Here is a 25,321-nt window from a genome sequence, read left to right on the forward strand (position 1 = left end):
TTATTGGACAGTATTTTGAACTTTCAGACATCCCACCTCATTTTCTCATCGCTTATCTATCCAACCAATCTGTTCAGCTCCCAGATATTTTTATTTGCCAGCTTTGATGTGTATTGTTGAATATGGTTTTATAATAAAACGAATGATTTAATCGTTTCAGTTTTGCCCTTGTTGCCTGATTATTCTGATCCAGGCCAGTAGAACTCTCTGTCCTAAAGGTGCCCATACATGGTACAATTTTTCATTTTTTTTTCGATTAGAAAATTTAGTTCGATTATTCCGTTTAGTTCTGATAAAATTTTTCCGACATGTCTGATCGGATTTTTATGGAAAAAACTGGATAATCATTAGTTTTTCTTGATCGAAAAAAAAGTTTCTTTTCAACTTTCATTCGATTTGATCGTTTTGGTAAAAAAAAAACCGGGAAAGTTGAACATTTTTATTGTACCGTCACTTGTAAGGGTAGCATAAAGAGACACACCACCGCATTGTCTTATTTTTATAAATTTTTGATTTGTTAGCTAAGTTGCAAACAAGTGTTCTTCCTTATAGGAATGGCTAGCCCGTGGGCTCTCTACCTCTCTAGAGAGTGGTGGCAGCAAAATTACCTTGATTTACAGTGCGGAATTGATAACTTTATCCTAACGATTGTACAGACAATCAACATTGTTTCATGTATGGGCACCCAAACCAATCTTAAACATTTACTGTGCTCACAGTGGATTCACCTCCAGTAGCATCTAGTGGATTCCTGTATGAAAACTGGGGCATAATAAAATCGGATTGGCGGGTGCAAGTCACATTGTGATTATACAGACAGAGAAACATGATGTGATCCCTAGGGTCTCCCAGCCCAGGGGGGGTAACCTCTCTGATGGCTCCTCCCACTATCTGGATCTCTTTGGCCTTCACTTTACACATGCTGCATAGTTCTGGCCGGCCTTTGACCTGAGCGACCGGAGGGCGCCGGCTTCCAGGGGGGCGCTCCTGCCACTCTAGCTGCATATCTACCTAGCTGGCTGCAGGCTCTGGCCAGTCTATCTTGCGTGGTAGCTCCGCCCCCTGGTGCCGCTGGGGTTGATGGGGGCGAAGGCTCCAGCAACCTGCTGTCTCTCATGCTGTCATCATCACTGTGCGTGCACACGCCCTCTAGTGACAGCAAGGAGACATCTGAAGGAAGGTGGTGCAGCTGCAGCCCCACGGACTCTGGAGGACACTAGAGCATGGGTAAGAAGCAGCTGGGGGATGATGTTCTATGCCCAGCTTATTCCTTCCTGGTCCACCATCCAGCTAGCTCAGGGGTGAGCAAACTACTTGCAGGCTGATCAGTGCAGCCACACATAGGTAGCACAGCCTGCTTCACCCCTCTTCACCAATAGGATCCCTGTGATGGCAAAGGGATAATGAGTAGTGCTGTGCAGCTGTATTTGAAATGCACAGTGGGAACAGCAGGCTAAATGGCTGGAGGAATGTGCCCTGTTAGTTCCGCTTCCACGTGGTTGGGGCAGCGGATTGTGTTTATTCTTATCTCACTCAGTGGCTCTATATAGAAGAGTCAGGGTCGCTGACTCTTCTGTATACAAATGTGTTAAATGTGTATGCTAGTTGCCTGGAATGTTGGACATCTCACTGAACTTACTGATAAGCAGCCCTCTAGAGTGATTCTTTCCATCACCCTGCTGTGTGCAGACTGCACACAGTAAGGCCTCTTGCACACTGCATGCATTTCAGATTCCGATTCCGCTTTTTAATCTGTTTTTACATCCGATTCCAATTCAGATTTTTAATCTTAACTGCATGCTGCGTTTTTTGATCCGGTTTTCTGTTGAATGTATTCAAGGAAAATCGGAAACGGAATCGGAATCGGAAAACGGATTTGCAGTGTGCAGGGAGCCTTACTGAGGCTTTCTGACAGGCGTACGTTAAAAAGGGGCGCTGGGAAAAAAGGGCGCCAGGTTTTTAACGATAAGCATGGATAACGTTTAAAAATGTATTGTACTATATTTTGTTTAAAATTAATGTTTTTTAAAGTTAAAAATCATTAAATAATGTGCATTAAATTGGCAATTGTAAAAACGTTAATCTTTCGTTTAAATACTGAAACGTATAATAACGTTAAAACATTTTTTTACTAAGTAACCCTCCCTGTACCTACCCCTAACCCCTAGACCCCCCTGTTGGTGCCTAAACCTAAGACCCCCCTGTTGGTGCCTAAACCTAAGACCCCCCTGTTGGTGCCTAAACCTAAGACCCCCCTGTTGGTGCCTAAACCTAAGACCCCCCTGTTGGTGCCTAAACCTAAGACCCCCCTGTTGGTGCCTAAACCTAAGACCCCCCTGTTGGTGCCTAAACCTAAGACCCCCCCTTTTGGTGCCTAAACCTAAGACCCCCTGTTGGTGCCTAAACCTAAGACCCCCCCTGTTGATGCCTAAACCTAAGACCCCCCTGTTGGTGCCTAAACCTAAGACCCCCCTGTTGGTTTTTTCGTTTAAAAATAATGTAAAAAAAAAAAAAAAAAAAGTGCTGTTTTTCGTTTAAAAATAATGTTTGAAAAAAAATATTGTACTGTTTTTCGTTTAAAAATAATATTTAAAAATGTATAAATCATTAAATAATGTGTAATCATGAGAAGCAGTAATAAAACATTAAGTCTCCGGGCGCCGCTTTTAAAACGTTATTTTTCACCGGCGCCCTTTTTTCCTATCGGGCGCCCATTAAACGATATTTATTATAGGAGTGAATGGAGGCGCCCGATTTGTCCACTAGCCTCAGGCGCCCGAATTTACTGTTTCCTTCTGACAGGACATTCCTAGTGAATATTGTGTACAGCGAGGGTTCTGCCTGTTTTTTGCAGTTTGTCAGCTTGTGAGGCTGGTAGTTTAATTTCAGTGTGCAGAATATGCTGGATGGCAGTAAGTCGCTCTTTCAATGCCCACCCATTGTCTATCTCTGTCCACTCTCCCCCTCCCTCTCTGGTTACCTCTGCCCACCTCTCTATCCACACTCTTTCCCTCCCTCCCTCTCTGTTTACCTCTGCCCACCTCTCTATCCACACTCTTTCCCTCCCTCCCTCTCTGTTTACCTCTGCCCACCTCTCTACCCACACTCTCTCCCTCCCTCTCTACCCACACTCTATTCCTCCCTCCCTCTCTGTTTACCTCTGCTCACCTCTCTACCCACACTCTCCCCCTCCCTCTCTCCCTCCCTCTCTGGTTACCTCTGCCCACCTCTCTACCCACACTCTCTCCCTCCCTCTCTACCCACACTCTCTCCCTCCCTCTCTACCCACACTCTTTCCCTCCCTCCCTCTCTGTTTACCTCTGCTCACCTCTCTACCCACACTCTCCCCCTCCCTCTCTACCCACACTCTCTCCCTCCCTCTCTGATTACCTCTGCCCACCTCTCTACCCACACTCTCTCCCTCCCTCTCTACCCACACTCTCTCCCTCCCTCTCTACCCACACTCTTTCCCTCCCTCCCTCTCTGTTTACCTCTGCTCACCTCTCTACCCACACTCTCCCCCTCCCTCTCTACCCACACTCTCTCCCTCCCTCTCTGGTTACCTCTGCCCACCTCTCTACCCACACTCTCTACCCACACTCCCCCCCCTCCCTCTCTACCCACACTCTCCCCCTCCCTCTCTGTTTACCTCTGCTCACCTCTCTACCCACACTCTCCCCCTCCCTCTCTACCCACACTCTTTCCCTCCCTCTCTACCCACACTCTCCCCCTCCCTCTCTACCCACACTCTCTCCCTCCCTCTCTGTTTCCCTCTGCCCACCTCTCTATCCACACTCTTTCCCTCCCTCCCTCTCTGTTTACCTCTTCCCACCTCTCTACCCACACTCGCATTTTTCAATTGTAAAATGCCTGAAAAGTTATTTTAAATCGAAGATGAAAATAATCTCCTAGGAGAAAAGGTGTGTGTGTGTGTGTGTGTGTGTGTGTGTGTGTGTGTGTGTGTGTGTGTGTGTGTGTGTGTGTGTGTGTGTGTGTGTGTGTGTGTGTGTGTGTGTGTGTGTGTGTGTGTGTGTGTGTGTGTGTGTGTGTGTGTGTGTGTGTGTGTGTGTGTGTGTGTGTGCGCACGCGAATAAGATGAATGGGGGGGCACCAAAATCTGGTTACGCTCAGGGCGCCGTGAAACCTAAGGCCGGCCCTTCCTCTATCAGACCCTGGTACTTCTCCAGCCCCTTCCACTCCTTCCTGATGTTCCCATCACTTGGCACAGCCACATCTACCACCACTGCTCCCTCATAGATAGATAATGCTCTTCCACCGGCATGTCCAAGATGCATGACCTTACATTTAAATATGACAGCCATACACACCCTAGGTGACACTCAGCGGGTAATGATCATCTGTGCTGAGAATCTAGTGTGTGTATACAGCAGCCCCAGATGTTTTGGCCAGTGGTTGGCTGAGTAGATCAATTTGGTCAAATGACGGCCAAGAGCACTGTTCTCCCCACTCAGCCCCCACATAGCAATAGAACATGCCGCTAACCTGCCAGGCAACATTCCTCATATGTGTGTGCAATGCTTAACTCTGTATTCCATCCACTAGGTCAGGCCTCTAGCTAGGGGTGTAGCTAGAAATCACAAGGACACCACCTAACAACTCCCTTCCCAGACCTGACTCTCTTCATATGTTGGCCATTGCCTCCCCACACACACCCATATGAAATGCAGCAAATATTACCCATATATGAACTGCATTCAAAAGAAAAAAAGAGTTGTGTGATCAGACCAGGTATCACCTGACCTATATACTGGCTGCCAATTACCTATATATGAAATGCAGGAATCATTACCACCAATATAAAATGCAGCAATCATTACCCCACATATGAAATTCAGCAACCATTACCCAACATATAAAATGCAGCAAACATTACCACCAATATAAAATGCAGCAACCATTACCTCACAGATAAAATTCAGCAATCCTTACCACCGATATAAAACACAGCAATCATTATCACACATATGGAATATGGCAATCATTACCCCACATATGAAATGCAGTAATACTTAACCACATTTGAAATGTAGCAAACATTACCACCAATATAAAGTGCAGTGATCATTACCCAACATATAAAAATCAGTTATCATTACCTCGATTTAAAATGCAGCAATCATTATGCCACATACGAAACATATGATTGCTACCCCACGTAATTATTGCTGCAATAATTGATCCACATATGAAATGTACCAATCATTACTGCAAATATGAGATGCAGCAACTGTCACCCCACATATTAAATGCAGCATTCATATAAAGATAAACCATGCGGTATAGTGTCTCTTCTGAGGACTGAGTTCTAGCATGGATAAGAAATAATCATGTAATAAGGGCAAAAACTGAAACGATTAAATTGTTGATTTATTAAAAAAACGATACATAAAAATATACAGGAAAATGCCAAACGTACATCTAGCAGTTGAACAAGATTGGTTGGACAGAAATAAGCAGAAAAGAAAAAATTATGGAGATGTCTGAAAAGTTCCAAATACTGTGGTTGAGGAGTCTTTGTGCAGAATAATCCAAAGTATTGCATTTTGGCCAGTGCGCCGCTGGCTTGTCGGTAGACAGAATAAGACAAAACAGATGATAGAAAAAGAGTCACTGCATTTTACTCTGTAGCTGGGAGTGGCTTTGACAAGTCCAGCCTTGGTGCAACTGAAGCTTGGGGCATTCCCCCGTCCAGGAGAGAAATCTAGCAGAATATATGGTATGTCCATTTCACATTGCCCATAAGTCATATCAATAAATGGGTTGTATATTTGCGTTTAGTAAGGTGTTATGAATTCACACATATGAAACCTGAGTGTTAAACCACAAAACTCTACTGAGAACCTTTCTTTCTCAGTGGCTGTATGTGCGATTCACTTGCAAACCTCTTGTAGTGTGTCCATAATAATTTCTGACCAAATGGTTCTGTTAGCATGTTTGCAGTGCCCAGAAAACCACAAGATAAGGAAAACATGAATTTCAGGGTCATTTTGCGTTCATTGGGCAGCACGATGGCATAGTGGTTCAAATCCCAGCCAGGTCAACATCTGCAAGGGGTTTGTATGTTCTCCCCGTGTCTGCGTGGGTTTCCTCCGTGCGCTCCAGTTTCCTCTCACATCCCAAAAACATACAGATAAGGTAATTGGCTTCCCCCTAAATTGGCCCTAGACTACGATACATACACTACACGACATATACATAGACATATGACTATAGTACGGATTAGATTGTGAGCCCCTCCGAGGGACAGTTAGTGACAAGACAATATACTCTGTACAGCGCTGCATAATATGTCAAAGCTATATAAATACTTAAATAAATAATAAATAAATTGTCAAGCCTGCAGAGGCAACTGTGTGAGGGAGAAGCACAGATAAGACCAGAGTAGATGCTTCTTCCCTTTTGAATATTTGGTAAGCAATTTTTACGACCTGCAGAGATGTGACCCTTTCCAGCCACTAGTCTAGATGAAAGCTAGTTTATTAGGTTCTGTCAGGGCCAATTCCAGATGGATGGCTTTTTAGTGAGCAATGGGCTTGGAAGCCCAGGAAGGCCTTTGATAAGATCTAATTACCTCTGTGTTTTGCCTGTGCTAGAATGGAAAGGTAACCTTGGCGGATGTGACACTGTATACAAGATATGATGTATAATCGATATGAGAATGTGAAATGCGTCACAGCAACCATTACCCCACATCTGAAATGCAGCAGACATTACCCCACATCTGAAATGCAGCAAACATTGCCTCAAATATGAAATTCAGCAAACAATATCCCACATATAAAATGTTTCAAATAAGACGACTAATATAAAATGCAATACACATTACCTCATACATGAAATGCAGCAAACATTACCCCACATATGAAATGCCACAATCTTTGCCTCAAATATGAAATGTACATGTAACATCATGTGTGTACAATGCTTAACTCTGCATTCAATACACTAGGTCATTTGTAATCAGGCCTCTAGTCAGGGGCGTAACTAGAAATCACAAGGACCACGTAACACCCCCTGACCTAACTCTCTTCATACCTTGAATATTACCCCGCCACCACACACACACCAATATGAAATGTAGCAAACATTACCCACATATGAAGCGCAGCAATAATCACCACCAATAAAGTATGCAGCAATCATTATGCCACACATGAAATGCATGAATCATTACCCCAAATATAAAATGCGGCAACAATTACCCCACATGTGAAGTGCAGGAAATGTTACCCCACATATAAAATGCAGAAAACACTATCCCACATATGAAATACAGCAACCATTACCCCCCATATGAAATGCTTCAAACACTACTACTAATATAAAATGGAGCATGCATTCCCCCACATATGAAATGCAGCAAACATTACCCCACATATGAAATGTAGCAATCTATACTACACATATGAAATGCAGCAATCATTACTCCCCATATGAAATTCAGCAATTATTACCCTGCATATGAAATGCAGAAATCATTACTCCACATATGAAATGCGATGATGATGACTCCAAAGATGAAATGCAGTAAACATTAACTTACATATGATCATATTTAGTAAGTAAGTTTGCAAGGAATGATTGCTGATTGGTTCTGATGAGTTTTGGACCATAATGCATTGCTTTCACCTTACAGTAAAATAACAGACTGTACTGCATCTATAGAATATTTTGTATAATGTGAGAATCGCCTGCAGGATCCGCAGAGGAGGAGAAATGTGAAGACGTGTTCAGCCACATCCTGAGGATCAACAAAGGTGAATATACCTTCTTTAATTCTTGCTCACAATTCCCAGCATTCCATATGAAACTGCTGCTCACAACGACCTGAAGTTTTATGATGCAGGATAGAGGGGTGATGGAGGGTGTTGACTGTTGAGGTACAGATAACACTCTATAGACAAGAACCCAGATTACTGCATGCTGACACCACAATGCAATTCGCCATCAGCACACCTGAGGACAACGGAAGACTCCAATCAGGGCCTATGTATTAACTCTTCAACTGCTGAAAAGAGGCGTGTCTTTAGTTCAGTGATGCACATTGCAAGGGTTAATGTTAGTGTTGCTCATCACGAGCTCATGATCACGGGTAACCCATGACAACGACGAGCTGTTATTCCTGATCACGAGGTCAGATTCCGAATTCATGATCGTTTCTTGATCACGAATTTAGTTCCGAATGCACCAGTGATCGTGGTCTAAATTCGGCTCGTGATCACGGCTGTGATTATTACCTGAAAACCCGCCGACTTTAGCAGTTAATAGCAAAGCCCCCTCATATGCTAGTCAGAAACAGAGTGGGAACAAGAGGATTTTAAAAAAAAAAGACATTATAGTTTTTGAGAAAATCGATTTTAAAACTTCAAAGGAAAAAAGTGTACATTTAAATGTGGTTATTGTATTTACCGCATAGTAGTTAATGTATTTACCGTATTTACATGTATACTTTTTTCCTTTGAAACTTCCTTTGAGACTTGAAACCTTGAAACTTTAAAATCGATTCTCTCAAAAACGATAAGGTTTTTTTTTTTTTTTTTAATTTTTCCCCTTGTTCCCAGCTCTTCTTGACATATCTGGCAAATTTGGTGTTTCTAGTATGTAACTATATACTATTTTAGCTATTAACCGCTAAAGTCGGCAGGTTTTAGTGGGTTTTTAATCACAAATACTTTTTTCATTTGAAACTTTAAAATCGATTTTCTCAAAAACTAAAAGTTCTTTTTGAATTTTTTTTTTTACGTTGTAGCCACTTCTCACCCTCATAGTCCATGCAAATTTGATGATTGTAGCATGTATGGGGGCTTTGCTATTAACGTTAAAGGACTCACCAGGCGAAATACGAAAAAAAAGTTAAATACCTGCATGAAATTTGAATGCACGGAGAGCGACATCCGCACCCTCCGTGCCGTTCCGCCGGGTCCCCACTGCTCAGTGTCCCCCCAGGCCAGCTCCCGACCCCACAGCTCGGGTCGGGCTCTCCTGCCACCTCTAAAATGGCCGCCTGAGGTGGCGGCGGCTGCGCAGTCCGCATAAACGCGAGTGCGGCTGCGCAGCTCTAGGGCCTCCCCCCCGATCCACGCTACAGGCTGTCTGTAGCGTGGATCGGGGGGAGGCCCTAGAGCTGCGCAGCTGCACTTGCGTCTATGCGGACTGCGCAGCCACGGCCAGCTCAGGCGGCCATTTTAGAGGTGGCAGGAGAGCCCGACCCGAGCTGTGGGGTTGGGAGCCGCCTCGGGGGACATTGAGCCACGGGGACCCGGCGGAACAGCACGGAGGGTGCGGATGGCGTCCTCCGTCCATTCAAAATTCATGCAGGTATTCAACTTTTTTTTCGTATTTCACCTTGTGAGTCCTTTAAAGTCAAATCCGTGATCACAGCCGTGATCACGGATTCTACATGCAATCATGGCTAAAATCCGAGTTGAATTCGGAATTCTGTTTGAAATCTGGATCATGATCACGGCGTATCCGGATTTCGATACTGCCTTGGCCGGATTTACTCGAATTCGTGATCGGGGGTATCCAAGCATCACTGGTTAATGGCAAACATGAGATCAGCTGACTTGTCTTGTTATTTGGTACACATAAAGCAGCCATCCCACAGTGTTCCTAAATGGGGATTTCAGATGGGAGCCTCAAACCTCCTGCTAGACAACAGATAAGTCTGAATGCTGAAAGGCATAACAAGGGCTACAGCTCTTCCTACTTAAAGAGGAACTATATCGCAACATATAGTAGAATGCAATTAATTATTCTGGATACCCTCTTTCACCCACCTTAAATATCCTGGTTTCAGCATCAGAAACACTTCCTATATCTATATTTTGCTGTATATTCATATCTATTCCTTCCTTCCCAGTGATGATTAGCCTAGGCTGTTTAGCTATTCAGAGTTTTCCTCCAAGAGCATTCTGGTAGACCAGGTATCGTTTGTACTGGCTTTAGAACTCTCAGAAAACAAACATTTGAACAAACAAAACAAACACTGACTTAATCATTTATTAAAGTTTATTGTTAAAACATAAGCAGTTTTAATCATTATGCTATTTTCACTACAGTTCCCTGTTAAAGTGTTTAATGCTTGGGTAGTTTGTCAGTGAAGTGAATACAGTGACTCTCTAATAACTAATCTCTTTTTCCACCATTCAGAATCCACTTTGAAACTATTCCAAGGCGATATCGTTGAAAACTCCGCCTACAGTGTCACACCATGCACCAACTGCCTCTGGCCCAAACTGGAGGATGGAAGAGTGAGAATCCCATATACCCTCTCTTCAGATTACAGTGAGTGTTGGAGTCTTGTACATACCTGGCCTAGCCCTCTCTGCTGTCACTCAGGGCCGGGCCGAGGCATAGGCTGGAGAGGCTCCAGCCTCAGGGCGCAGTGTAGGAGGGGGCGCACAATTCATTCAGCTGTCATTCATAATTGTGTATGAAGCAGAAAGAAATAAGAAAAGGGGATACATAGCAGTGACTGCAAGCCAGATAACTAGATATTAAGGTGTTGGGGAGGTTATGGGCCCTGTGGCCCTCTTAGTCTAACAGCAATCAGTGTGTGACGGCTGGGGTGGGAGGGGTGGAGGGGCGCACTTTGGTGTCTCAGCCTTGGGTGCTGGAGGACCTTGTCCCGCCTCTGCTGTCACTGCTTACCACTGCTTCCTGGCACACTCCACTGTCACTGATCACCACTGCTTCCTGGCACACTCCACTGTCACTGATCACCACTGCTTCCTGGCACACTCCACTGTCACTGATCAGCACTGCGTCCTGACCCATCCCACTCCACTGTCACTGATCAGCACTGCGTCCTGACCCATCCCACTCCACTGTCACTGATCACCACTGCTTCCTGGCACACTCCACTGTCACTGATCACCACTGCTTCCTGGCACACTCCACTGTCACTGATCACCACTGCTTCCTGGCACACTCCACTGTCACTGATCACCACTGTTTCCTGGCACACTCCACTGTAACTGATCACCACTGCTTCCTGGCACACTCCACTGTAACTGATTACCACTGCTTCCTGGCACACTCCACTGTAACTGATTACCACTGCTTCCTGGCACACTCCACTGTCACTGATTACCACTGCTTCCTTGCCCATCTCACTCCACTGTCACTGATCACCACTGCTTCCTGGCACACTCCACTGTAACTGATCACCACTGCTTCCTGGCACACTCCACTGTAACTGATCACCACTGCTTCCTGGCACACTCCACTGTCACTGATCACCACTGCTTCCTGGCACACTCCACTGTCACTGATCACCACTGCTTCCTGGCACACTCCACTGTAACTGATTACCACTGCTTCCTGGCACACTCCACTGTCACTGATCACCACTGCTTCCTGGCACACTCCACTGTAACTGATTACCACTGCTTCCTGGCACACTCCACTGTAACTGATCACCACTGCTTCCTGGCACACTCCACTGTCACTGATCACCACTGCTTCCTGGCACACTCCAATGTAACTGATTACCACTGCTTCCTGGCACACTCCACTGTAACTGATCACCACTGCTTCCTGGCACACTCCACTGTCACTGATCACCACTGCTTCCTGGCACACTCCACTGTAACTGATCACCACTGCTTCCTGGCACACTCCACTGTCACTGATCACCACTGCTTCCTGGCACACTCCACTGTAACTGATCACCACTGCTTCCTGGCACACTCCACTGTCACTGATCACCACTGCTTCCTGTCACACTCCACTGTAACTGATCACCACTGCTTCCTTGCCCATCTCACTCCACTGTCACTGATCACCACTGCTTCCTGGCACACTCCACTGTAACTGATTACCACTGCTTCCTGGCACACTCCACTGTAACTGATCACCACTGCTTCCTGGCACACTCCACTGTCACTGATCACCACTGCTTCCTGGCACACTCCAATGTAACTGATTACCACTGCTTCCTGGCACACTCCACTGTAACTGATCACCACTGCTTCCTGGCACACTCCACTGTCACTGATCACCACTGCTTCCTGGCACACTCCACTGTAACTGATCACCACTGCTTCCTGGCACACTCCACTGTCACTGATCACCACTGCTTCCTGGCACACTCCACTGTAACTGATCACCACTGCTTCCTGGCACACTCCACTGTCACTGATCACCACTGCTTCCTGGCACACTCCACTGTAACTGATCACCACTGCTTCCTTGCCCATCTCACTCCACTGTCACTGATCACCACTGCTTCCTTGCCCATCTCACTCCACTGTCACTGATCACCACTGCTTCCTGGCACACTCCACTGTAACTGATCACCACTGCTTCCTGGCACACTCCACTGTACTGTCACTGATCACCACTGCTTCCTGGCACACTCCACTGTAACTGATTTCAGATGGGATGGGTGCTCGGGTTCGGCAATGTAGCGGAACGAATTGACAGATTATTGGGTGGGGCTGGGGAAGTCTGGTGCAAAAGTTGAGGGTGCAAGGACTGGGGAAGAGTCTATGCGCATGGATAGGGAACTGGCTAATGGACAGAAAATAAAGAGTTGTGGTCAATGGATCATATTCAAAATGGGTGATTGTTAGCAGTGGGGTACCACAGGGGTCAGTACTGGGTCCAGTGTTCTTCAATGTATTCATGAATGATCTAGTAGATGCAGTAGAAAGCAATGTTGCTATTTTTGCATATACAAAATTGTGCAGAATCATCAACTCACAGAAAGATAGTGACATATTGCAAAAGGATCTGGATAGGGTGGCTATATGGACACATAAATGGCAGATAAAATTCAATGTTGTAAAATGTAAAGTCATACATTTTGGTCGTGCCAATGGTCTAGCACCACACAAAATAAACGGGATACAGATGGAGACATCAAACTTGGAGAAGGACTTAGGAGTATTCATCGACAACAAGTTAAATAATCGCACTCAATGCCAAGCTGCTGCAGCTAAAGCTAATAAAATTCACTTGCACATTGGGCTTGATACTAATCAGTTCGCTGGTTCCTGACCCTAGCTAGTGAGAAATTGAGAGCTACATTTCATAATATTGTGCATCAGCGCGATATATATGTACACTAGTCAGTCAGTCTTATAATTTTGTAGTATTATATATTTGTAATATTATCATATCGTAATATTGTATATTATCTGTGTACCGACCTTTTGCCTGCCTCTTGACTTCACTCTTGCCTAGCCCTTCTGTACCACTGCCATGTGATATATGTGTATGACTCGACCTGTCCCTGACTTTGCTACTGTTTTATCCTTCCAATACGACTGACATCTGACTTATGTGTATGACTCTGCCTGTTAATTGACTACGATTTTGCCTAACTCTATTTTACTTCACTCATCTGCACTTGTGAACGACTTTGGCCTGACCCTGACCACGCCTTTCTCACTAGAGCTGAGATTTACACTAGTTACGCTAGATCTCTTCACTTATCAGCGTGATACACTGATCACAACTGCTTCCTAGCCCAACCCGCTCCACTGTCACTGATCACCACTAGAGATGGCCCGAACGGTTTGCCAGCGAACGGTTCCCGGCGAACTTCGGTGGTTCGCTTTCGCCAGCGAACGCGAACTTTTCTAGAAGTTCGGTTCGCCCCCTAGTGCATAATGAAGGTCAACTTTGACCCTCTACATCACAGTCAGCAGACACATTGTAGCCAATCAGGCTACACTCCCTCCTGGAGCCACACCCCCCTTATAAAAGGCAGACAGCATCAGGCATTGGATTCACTCGTGTGCCTGCATTAATTAGAGAAGGGAAAGCTTCTGCAGACTCTCATAGGGAAAGCTTAGTTAGGCTCTTGTAGGCTTTTTAGCTTGCTCCTTGCTAAAACAGCCCCCCCCCCAACAGCTCTTTTGAGAGCTAATCTTGTTCTTGTGATCTATTTTTTTGTGCGTGTCCCACTGACACTTGTGTTGCATAGACAGCCTTGGTAATTCCTACTGTGTGTGCCACTGCCAGGCCCAGCACATTCAGTGACTACCTGTGTGTGTGACAGGTGAACATTGTAATACCCATCACTGCATATACCTACCTGTTGTTCACTGTGCACCCACCTACCTACGTGAGCGCACGCAATGTCACTGTGCCTGTCCAGGACCTGTCTGTGTGTGACAGGTGCACTTTGTAATACTCATCACTGCATATACCTACCTGTTGTTCACAGTGCACTCACCTACCTACGTGAGCGCACGCAGTGTCACTGTGCCTGTGCGGTACCTGTGCGGTACCGCACGGAAGCGTGTCATATCTTCCTCCTTCTGCTCTGATTCTAGTACCCCACTTAACACTCAGTCGGCCACCACCACCAAAGTGCCATCACCCCAGGGCTCAGTGGTGTGGAAATTTTTTGTGTGTCTGCCTGAGATGAGAGCAATGCCATCTGTACTTTCTGCCACCGAAAATTGAGCCATGGAAAGACCAAGACCCGCATAGGGACAACTACCTTACGAAGGCACATGATTACAAAGCACAAACTGCAATGGGATGACCACCTGAGGAAAAGCAGCACACAAAAGCAAAGCCACACACCGCAGTGTAAGATACCAGGCCGCAATTATTTCTTAAAAAAGAAGATACCCAAACTGTACCGTGATGTTGAAAGGCAAGTGGTGTCATCTCTGGCACACAGCGTTGGGTCAAGGGTCATCATGGAGGCCTGGTCTGCAAAGCACGGTCAGGCCTGCCCGAAGATTTAGTCAGTCCCCACACACAGCATCTCTGCCTGCACGCCGTGTGACTGCCTGCCCCAAGACTAAGTCGCTCCCCACACAGCATCTCTCTGCCACCACCAACAGGGTCCAGGACTCCAGACGGACACCTGAATTTTTAAGGCCGCTGCTAGCAGCGGCCGCTATACTAATTTTTCTGGTGCGTGTACATGCCTGCCTAATTTTTCTGGCTGCACTGCAGCAACAAAACAAAAGGCATGTACATGTGCCCATTCCCCTTCATGATCATTACCATCATCACCCACGATAATAAGGTCGTTGCTTCATTGTGGACAGACCAAATTTGATCAGCTGGACAGTCACGGTTCTGTCATTCAGCTACCTCAGCCTGGCGGACCATATGGGCTGGAAAGCCGCCATCACCTGCACTCTCGTCATGGTGAGAATTCAAATGTGATCAGCACCCAAGGCTTCAAGATGGAGATAGAATGGAGTGCTGTGACCATCCGTCCTTGAGTACCTCTTAGACAGCAGCAGACGTTCCAAAAAAGTGGTCAGCACCTCCAGAAAAAATAGCTCTTTTACATTTAAAACATAGCTCTTTATTAAAAAAATCTTAAAATCCATAAAAATAGATAGCAAGTGGGACTGAGTTCCAGCGACAGCCTGCTGTTTCAGACTTCCTAGTCTTTCTTCAGGCTGGACAGTCCCACACCTGTGGGACTGTCCAGCCTGAAGAAAGGCTGTGAAGTCTGAAACTGGAACTCAGCCCCACTTTCTGTCCATATATTTTTATGGATTTTAAGATTTTTTTGAATAAAGAGCTATGTTTTAAATGTAAAAGAGCTATTTTTCTGGAGGTGCTGACCACTTTTTTGGAACTCTCGCCATGGTGCGCAACAGTCCAGCACGGCTGTCACAACACAAACAGCTGTTTGCGGTGCGTTACACAGTGAGTTTAGTTTGCCAGTGTGAAGCAGTACTCTAATTACACTCCCTGATTGATGTATACACATGCAAGATGTTTTAAAGCACTTTAGGCCTCCAATTTAGCATGCAATGTGATTTCTGCCCTTAAAACGCTGCTTTGCGTCAAATCCAGATTTTCCCCCGGGACTTTTGGCACCTATCCCACTCCGCCATGCCCCCCTCCAGGTGTTAGACACCTTGAAACATCTTTTCCATCACTTTTGTGGCCAGCATAAGTGTTTCTAGTTTTCAAAGTTTGCCTCCCCATTGAAGTCTATTGCGGTTCGACAAAGTTTGCGCGAACCGAACCTTCCGCGGAAGTTCGCGAACCCGGTTACCGAATCGAAAATCTGAGGTTCGGGCCATCTCTAACAGTGGTGCTCAAATACCCCTTTTTAAAATTCGAGTTTGGTCGAATTCGAATAGTAAATTATTCGAGGTCAGTCGAATATTCGAGTCGAATAATTTTTACTATTCGATTCGACCTCGGACTTCGAGCTCACTATTCGAGTCGGTATTCAAGCTCATTATTCGAGCTGACTATTCGAATTGGCCTTAAATAGCTTCCAACACTTGTTTTGAGGGTGAATGATGCAAGAAACATCTTTTTTTCCAAGTAACAACAGCAAGTGATTATGTGGGGATGTTCCTTTAAAAAAAAAAAGGTGGAAAGAGAAGTTGTGTCCAGAATTTTGTCCAGTACTGTATATACTTCTTCTTCTTCTTCTTCTTCTTTATCTTCTATATCTTCTTCTTCTTCTTCTATATCTTCTTCTATATCTTCTTCTTCTATATCTTCTTCTTCTTCTTCTTCTTCTTCTTCTTCTTCTTCTTCATCTTCTTCTTCTTCATCTTCTTCTTCTTCTTCTTCTTCTTCATCTTCTTCTTCTTCTTCTTCATCTTCTTCATCTTCTTCATCATCATCTTCATCTTCTTCTTCATCTTCTTCATCTTCTTCTTCTTCATCTTCTTCATCTTCTTCATCTTCTTCATCTTCTTCTTCTTCTTCATCTTCTTCTTCTTCTTCATCATCTTCTCCATCTTCTTCTTCTTCATCTTCTTCATCTTCTTCTTCTTGATCTTCTTCATCTTCTTCTTCTTCATCTTCTTCTTCTTCTTCATCTTCTTCATCTTCTTCTTCTTCTTCATCTTCTTCTTCTTCTTCATCTTCTTCATCTTCTCCATCTTCTTCATCTTCTTCTTCTTGATCTTCTTCATCTTCTTCTTCTTGATCTTCTTCATCTTCTTCTTCTTCTTCTCCTTCTCCTTCTTCTTCTTCTCCTTCTTCATCTTCTTCTTCTTCTTCTCCTTCTTCTTCTTCTCCTTCTTCATCTTCTTCTTCTTCTTCTCCTTCTTCTTCTTCTCCTTCTTTTTCTATATCGTCTTCTTCTTCTTCACTTATTTCTCTTTTCAATTTTTTTTTTTAAAGAAATGCAGCTATTTTAGAGCGTAACAAATAGCTGGTGGCGCACGCATGTTGGAAGCGCCATTGTATGTGCTCCCTGGCAGTGGAAACACACAGACAGCAGGAGGTAAATTCAGCAGCAGGAGGAGGAGGATGAGTGTGTGGCAGCAGGCAGTCAATGAGGCAAGCAGCGTGACATAATAGCCCTGGTACCTAGCGGTGATACCAGGGCTGTAAATAAACACAGCAGGCAGGAGGTCCCAACAGCGGTCGTGCAGCCCACATCGTGTCCAATACACAACTGGGACAACACAGTTTTCAACCCGGGCACCTCTGAAAAATTAAACCTTTTTTTTTTTTTTTTTTTATGGTTTTTTGGTTTTGTTTGTAAAACAAATTACACAGATATATAGCTATTTTTTGACGTAATAGCTGGTGGCAGAGTGGCAGCAGAATGTAATTCTGTGTACCCTGGCAGTGGGAAACACAGACAGACAGCAGCAGCAGCAGGAGGAATGGAGGAGTAATGTGAACAGCTATTGTTTGACGTAATAGCTGGTGGCAGAGTGGCAGCAGAATGTAATTCTGTGTACCCTGGCAGTGGGAAACACAGACAGACAGTAGCAGCAGCAGGAGGAATGGAGGAGTAGTGTGAGTGTGGCAGCAGGCAGGCAGCGTGACATAATAGCCCTGGTACCTAGCGGGTGATACCAGGGCTGTAAATAAACACAACAGGAGGTCCCAGACAGCGGTCGTTCAGCCCACATCGTGTCCAATACACAACTGGGACAACACAGTTTTCAACCCGGGCACCTCAGAAAAATTAAACCTTTTTTTTTTTTTTTTTTTTATGGTTTTTTGGTTTTGTTTGTAAAACAAATTACACAGATATATAGCTATTTTTTGACGTAATAGCTGGTGGCAGAGTGGCAGCAGAATGTAATTCTGTGTACCCTGGCAGTGGGAAACACAGACAGACAGCAGCAGCAGCAGCAGGAGGAATGGAGGAGGAATGTGAACAGCTATTGTTTGACGTAATAGCTGGTGGCAGAGTGGCAGCAGAATGTAATTCTGTGTACCCTGGCAGTGGGAAACACAGACAGACAGCAGCAGCAGCAGGAGAAATGGAGGAGTAGTGTGAGTGTGGCAGCAGGCAGGCAGCGTGACATAATAGCCCTGGTACCTAGCGGGTGATACCAGGGCTGTAAATAAACACAACAGGAGGTCCCAGACAGCGGTCGTGCAGCCCACATCGTGTCCAATACACAACTGGGACAACACAGTTTTCAACCCGGGCACCTCTGAAAAATTAAACCTTTTTTTTTTTTTTTATGGTTTTTTGGTTTTGTTTGTAAAACAAATTACACAGATATATAGCTATTTTTTGACGTAATAGCTGGTGGCAGAGTGGCAGCAGAATGTAATTCTGTGTACCCTGGCAGTGGGAAACACAGACCGACAGCAGCAGCAGCAGGAGGAATGGAGGAGTAATGTGAGCAGCTATTGTTTGACGTAATAGCTGGTGGCAGAGTGGCAGCAGAATGTAATTCTGTGTACCCTGGCAGTGGGAAACACAGACAGACAGCAGCAGCAGCAGGAGGAATGGAGGAGTAGTGTGAGTGTGGCAGCAGGCAGGCAGCGTGACATAATAGCCCTGGTACCTAGCGGTGATACCAGGGCGTAAATAAACACAACAGGAGGTCCCAGACAGCGGTCATGCAGCCCACATTGTGTCCAATACACAACTGGGACAACACAGTTTTCAACCCGGGCACCTCAGAAAAATTAAACCTTTTTTTTTTTTTAATGGTTTTGTAGTTTTGGTTTTACAACCAATTACACAGATATAGCTATTTTTTGACGTAATAGCTGGTGGCAGAGTGGCAGCAGAAGGTAAATCTGTGTACCCTGACAGTGGGAAACACAGACAGACAGCAGAAGGGCAGTACACAGCAGCCCACTGTAGGTGTAAAATGTGTGGCTGTAGGCGACGTAATAGTCAAAGTGAACCAGGCTGGCTTAGTGAGCAGGAGCCAGGAGGTGGTAAAGAGTGGTAAGGCACATTAACGATGGTTCTTCAGTTCATGTCCCCCTCTCGCCGACAACAGGGGCCAGGAACTCGCCTTCCACCCACGCCTGGTTCATCTTGAGAAACGTCAGTCTGTCCACAGACTTGTGAGACAGACGTGAGCGTTTCTCGGTGACCACGCCACCAGCTGCACTGAAGCAGCGCTCGGACAGCACGCTGGAAGGGGGACAGGACAGCACTTCCAGGGCGTACTGCGCCAGCTCGCTCCAGATCTCCAGGCGCTTGACCCAATACTCCATGGGATCAACAGGGGCATCGCTGTCAAGCCCGCTGTAGGACCCCATGTAGTCAGCCACCATGCGGGTCAGGCGCTGGCTGTGACCGGAGGAGGATGCTGCTGCATGCACCTCCTCTCTAGTCACTGCTGCCGGAGCCTCTACAGTCCTGTAGAGCTCGTGGCTGAGAGACAGCAGGTCTGTGGGGCGCTTGCTGCTGGATGCAGGCACCCGCTGCTGCCTCTGTGCTGGCTGGACAGTGGGGGTGGAAGGCTGGGGGAAGGCTTCCTCCAAGCGCTCAACAAGGGCCTGCTGCAAGCTCCTTATTTGTTGCGCTGGGTCTCCTCCTGCAGGCGGCAGGAACTGGCTCAACTTCCCCTTGAGACGCGGGTCCAACATCATGCTGATCCAGATGTCCTCCCTCTGCTTCATCTGGATCACCCTGGGGTCCTTGCGCAGGCACGTCAGCATGTGCGCTGCCATTGGGAAGAGGCGGGCCACGTCTGCTGGCACATCGATGCAGTGCTGTCCTCCTCATCCTCCTCCTCTGCCGCCTCATCCTCTCTCCACCCCCGCACCAACTCAGCTGCGCTGTGCTGATCCCCCTCATCAGCAGCAAGGTCAGGGACCTCCACCAAGTCCTCCTCCCCCTCAGAGGTGGACTGTGCAGCTGCTTGCCGCTCCTGCTGGTCCAAGGCTGCTGCTCCCTGTTCCAGCAAAGCATCGAGGGCCCTGTTCAGCAGACAAACCAGGGGCACCCACTCGCAGACCATAGCATGGTCCCTGCTCACCATGTTAGTGGCCTGCAGAAAGGGAGCCAGCACTAAGCACACCTGCTGCATGTGCCTCCAGTCATCATCGGGGACGATGGACGGGATGTTGCTGGTCTTGTCCCTTCTCTGAGCAGCGGAAACAGTGGCCAGGGCAAGGTACTGGTTGACAGCGTGCTTCTGTTCAACCAGACGCTCCAACATCGCCAGGGTGGAGTTCCAGCGAGTCGGAACGTCAAGGATCAGCCGATGGCGTGGCAGATCCAGCTCCTTTTGCACGTCTTCCAGGCTCGCACAGGCTGCAGCCGAGCGCCGGAAGTGACGCACAACGTTCCTTGCCGTTTCCAGCAGTTCGCCCATCCCCTGGTAGGTGCGCAAGAACTTCTGCACCACCAGGTTCAGCACGTGGGCAAGACAGGGGATGTGGGTCAGGTTTCCCCTGTCTATTGCGGCAACCAGATTGGCCCCATTGTCGGCCACCACCTCTCCGACTCTGAGGCCTCTCGGGGTCAGCCAAATCCTCTCCTGCTCCTGGAGTTTGGCCAACACATGGGTTGCCGTCAGCTTGGTCTTCCCAAGGCTGACCAAGTGCAGCAGCGCTTGGCAGTGGCGGGCCTTCACGCTGCTGCTGAGGCAGGGGGTTTGGCCAGGTGTGCCGGAGGATGGCAGAGGATCGGAGGAACCTGCTGCAGTTCCCCCGACCCTGCGGGGTGGCACCACCCACTGTGTTGCTGCTGCTGCTGTGCCCGCTGCTGCTCTCCCATCCTCACCCCCTTCCACCAAGCTGACCCAGTGGACAGTGAAGGACAGGTAGCGGCCTGTCCCGAAGCGGCTGCTCCAGGAGTCCATGGTGACGTGGACCCTTTCACCAACCGCGTGCTCCAGCCCTCGCTCCACATTGGCCATCACAAAGCGGTGCAGTGCAGGAATGGCCTTGCGGGCGAAGAAGTGTCTGCTGGGGAGCTGCCAGTCTGGGGCTGCGCAAGCAAGCAGCGCACGAATGTCGCTCCCCTCCTGCACGAGCGTGTACGGCAGGAGTTGGGAGCACATGGCCCGTGCCAGCAAGCCGTTCAGCTGCCGCACGCGACGGCTGCTGGGAGGCAGAGCCCTAACCACCCCCTGGAAGGACTCGCTCAAAAGGCTCTGGCGTGGCCTTTTGCTGGCACGGGAATCAGCAGACACAGCAGAGGAGGCCACTGAGGACTGGCTGCCAGAACAGGCCTCAGTGTCGGCGGCAGGAGTTGCAGAGGGGGGAGGAGCAGTGCGTTTCCGCACTCCTGCTGGTGCTGCTGGAAGAGCAGGAGGGCGGGTGGCTGCTGTTGCTGCTGCTGCTGCTGAAGGCTGTGCAGTGATGGGTGTGGTGACACTGCCAGCACCAGATGCCTTCAGCCTCTGGAACTCCTCATGCTGGTGGAAATGTTTCGCAGCAAGGTGGTTGATGAGCGAGCTGGTGCTGAACTTTAAGGGGTCTGCACCTCTGCTCAACTTCCGCTGACAGTGGTTGCAAGTGGCGTACTTGCTGTACACTGTGGGCATGGTGAAAAAGCGCCAGATTGGTGACAAAAACAACCCCCTACGGCATGGAACCGCTGCTGCCTGTCTCCCTGTGGTGGTTGGGGGGGGGGGGGGGGGGCTTGGGTGCGGCTGGTGGTGGTACTGGCAGATGCTGCTGCTGCTGAGCCTGAGACACCAGCAGGCTGGGGGACCTGCCTACTGCTGCCAATGCTTGCAATGATGCGCCTCCTTGCAAGGCCCACAAGCGCATCCTCCTCCTCCTCCTCAGAGCTGCTGATGACGACATCCCCTGGAGCTGGTGGCACCCAGTCTCTGTCTGTCACCATGTCATCATCATCCTCCCCCTCCTGAAACATGCCCTGCTGGGATGATGACCGCCCAAACTCCTCTCCTGATGCATGGATGGGCTGCTTGACTGTCGCCACAGTCTTGCTGTCCAATCCCTCATCCCCCAAAGTGCCCATCAGCATCTCCTTCTCCAAATCGCCAACAACAGCAGACAATTGACTCATCATGCCTGGGGTCAAAAGAGTGCTGAGTGACAGGTCGGCGACTGACGGTGAACTGGCCTCCTCCCCAGGCCCTGCTGGGCGGTTGCTGCGAACAGGGGTGGTGGTGGTGGTGGTGGTGGTGGTGAGGGTGGAGGCCTCGGATGCAGAGCTGATGGCGGGCTGCTCATCCTCCGTCATCAGTTGCACCACAGTGTCTGCATCCTTTTCCTCAATGGGACGTTTCCGACCCGGCTGGAGGAAAATCGGAGCAGGTGCTACACGCTGCTGCTGCTGTGTCTCTGCAGCGTGAGTTGCAGATGCTCTTGCTGGGCGGCGCCCAAGGCGTCCACGGCCAGTGGCTATAGGAGGAATGTTAGCCACTGACGCTGCTGCTGCGAACTGTGCATGGTGGCGCGGCCTCGCCCGCGGCTTGCCACAATGCTGCTCCCTCTCCTCCTGATTCCCTTGCTGCCCTTCCCCTTGCCCAGACCGCGCTGGCTGCCACTTCCAGACATCTTCGATGTTTTGGGCGTAAACACAAAAGTTTTTTAAAAGGGCGGGTGAAAAGTGGGGTACTTTAATGGAGTGGGTTGGTGGGCGAGGTGACTGGGTGAGTGTCTAGTACAGTAAGTAAGTAGTAACAGAGTCAGTAAGTACAACTAGAAGTTACAATAATCAGTAGTAATAATCACAAGGAAATAGAGTGTGTGTACACAGACAGTGAGTGAGTGCACGCACACGCAGGAGCTAGCCTATGAACAGTGACTAAGTGTCCCTACTAGTACAGTAAGTAGTAACAGTAAGTACAACCAGAAATTACAATAATCAATCAGTAATCAGAAGGAAATAGAGTGTGTGTACAGTACACAGACAGTGAGTGCACGCACACGCAGGAGCTAGTAGCCTATGAACAGTGACAGTGAGTGTCCTAGTACAGTTACAGTATATAACTATTCAGAAGGAAATAGAGTGTGTGTACACTACAGTACACAGACAGTGAGTGCACGCACACGCAGGAGCTAGTAGCCTATGAACAGTGACAGTGAGTGTCCTAGTACAGTTACAGTATATAACTATTCAGAAGGAAATAGAGTGTGTGTACACTACAGTACACAGACAGTGAGTGCACGCACACGCAGGAGCTAGTAGCCTATGAACAGTGTCAGTGAGTGAGTGTCCTAGTACAGTTACAGTATATAACTATTCAGAAGGAAATAGAGTGTGTGTACAGTACACAGACAGTGAGTGCACGCACACGCAGGAGCTAGCCTATGAACAGTGACAGTCAGTGAGTGTCCTTGTACAGTTACAGTATATAACTATTCAGAAGGAAATAGAGTGTGTGTACAGTACACAGACAGTGAGTGCACGCACACGCAGGAGCTAGTAGCCTATGAACAGTGACAGTGAGTGTCCTAGTACAGTTACAGTATATAACTATTCAGAAGGAAATAGAGTGTGTGTACACTACAGTACACAGACACTGAGTGCACGCACACGCAGGAGCTAGTAGCCTATGAACAGTGTCAGTGAGTGAGTGTCTTAGTACAGTTACAGTATATAACTATTCAGAAGGAAATAGAGTGTGTGTACACTACAGTACACAGACAGTGAGTGCACGCACACGCAGGAGCTAGCCTATGAACAGTGACAGTCAGTGAGTGTCCTAGTACAGTTACAGTATATAACTATTCAGAAGGAAATAGAGTGTGTGTACAGTACACAGACAGTGAGTGCACGCACACGCAGGAGCTAGTAGCCTATGAACAGTGACTGAGTGAGTGTCCTAGTACAGTTACAGTATATAACTACAATACAAAATACAATCAATCAGTACTAAAGGACAGCAGAAATACTGGTATAGATGAGAAATAAACAGAGGACAGGAGAGAACAGCTGCCCACACAGGCAAGGCCCTGAGGCCTAAAGCTGTAAGCCTGCAGCAGCTGTCTGAGTCTCTCTCTATGTAACACAAAAGCTACTAACTAAAATACAATGTCTATCTAACTAACAACAATATAGGTGTATATAGGAGGTGTATGTGAGCAAAAACGCTAGGTAAATGACCACAATAAAGCTCTTGCTAAGCCAACGCACAAAGGAGCAAATCTCTCTCTGTGCAAAGTCGGGCAAGGACGGAGAAACGGAACATGGCGGCCGCTATTTATAGGGTAGGGGCTGGCCAGGGTCCCCCTCAGTGATTGGCCGCCGTCAGAGGGCCTGGGAGCCCTCTGATTGGCTCTAAGGACATCAATCTGGGCTATGACGCTATTCGAGCTCGGTATTCGAGCTCGAATAGCGCTGTTAGCTCGAATAGCGCGAATAGTGAATGGGCTATTCGAGTTCACTCGAATAGCCCATTCGAATAGCTCCAGCTATTCGGAGCTCGAATACCGAGCTCGAATAGCTGAAAAAGAGCTCGAATATTCGAGCTACTCGAATATTCGAGCTCTGCTGAGCACCACTGATCTCTAATCACCACTGTTTCCTGGCTCATCTCACTCCGCTGTTACCAAGGCCACTTGCTCTGTCATTGTGTAACTTGTATTTGATTTTATGATTTCAGGTAATGATGAGAAGTATTTAATTACTGAAGCTTTCGAGACCTTCAACACGCTCACCTGTATCCAGTTTGTGAAACGGTCCACAGAAGTCGACTACCTGAACATCCAATCACAAAGTGGGTAGGTAGCACTGGAAGCATGGCTTTTGCCTGGCAGTAGCTGTGTTTGTGTCTTGCAATTATTCAGCCCCATTCACACCTTCAAGTCTGATACAGATGATTCTGGATCTCCAGCAACAGGAGCAGGTTGGGTTATCGAGCATCATGTGTTATTCTGCTCCTTCCAAATGGATGCTACCCCCTCATTCACCAAACCCTCTCTCCCAACCCCATCCCCTCCATCTTCCAATCCTCCAACTCCCCCAGTCCCACGCCCACCCAGTCTCCAGCACCCTTTCTTCACTCAGTCCCTGCTTGACATCACTCAGCCACCCCATTACACACACACACACACACACACACACACACACACACACACACACACACACACACACACACACACACACACACACACACACACACACACACACACACACACACACACACACACACACACACACACACACACACACACACACACACACACACACACACACACA

At 47.5% G+C, this 25,321-nt stretch overlaps 1 protein-coding gene across 1 annotated transcript in view; it reads left to right on the forward strand.

Annotated features, from left to right (window-relative positions):
• Nucleotides 1-1,087: 1,087 nt before the first annotated feature.
• Nucleotides 1,088-25,321, forward strand: part of LOC137539230 (astacin-like metalloendopeptidase) — a 51,308-nt gene continuing 27,074 nt past the window's right edge. The window contains exons 1-4 of the mRNA XM_068261769.1: nt 1,088-1,227; nt 7,719-7,778; nt 10,174-10,308; nt 24,726-24,843. Coding sequence (XP_068117870.1) covers nt 1,224-1,227; nt 7,719-7,778; nt 10,174-10,308; nt 24,726-24,843 — 317 coding nt within the window. The 5' untranslated portion in view covers nt 1,088-1,223. The remainder of the gene's footprint in view (nt 1,228-7,718; nt 7,779-10,173; nt 10,309-24,725; nt 24,844-25,321) is intronic.

The sequence above is a fragment of the Hyperolius riggenbachi genome, chromosome 11 (assembly GCF_040937935.1).
Source record: "Hyperolius riggenbachi isolate aHypRig1 chromosome 11, aHypRig1.pri, whole genome shotgun sequence".
NCBI lineage: Eukaryota > Metazoa > Chordata > Amphibia > Anura > Hyperoliidae > Hyperolius > Hyperolius riggenbachi.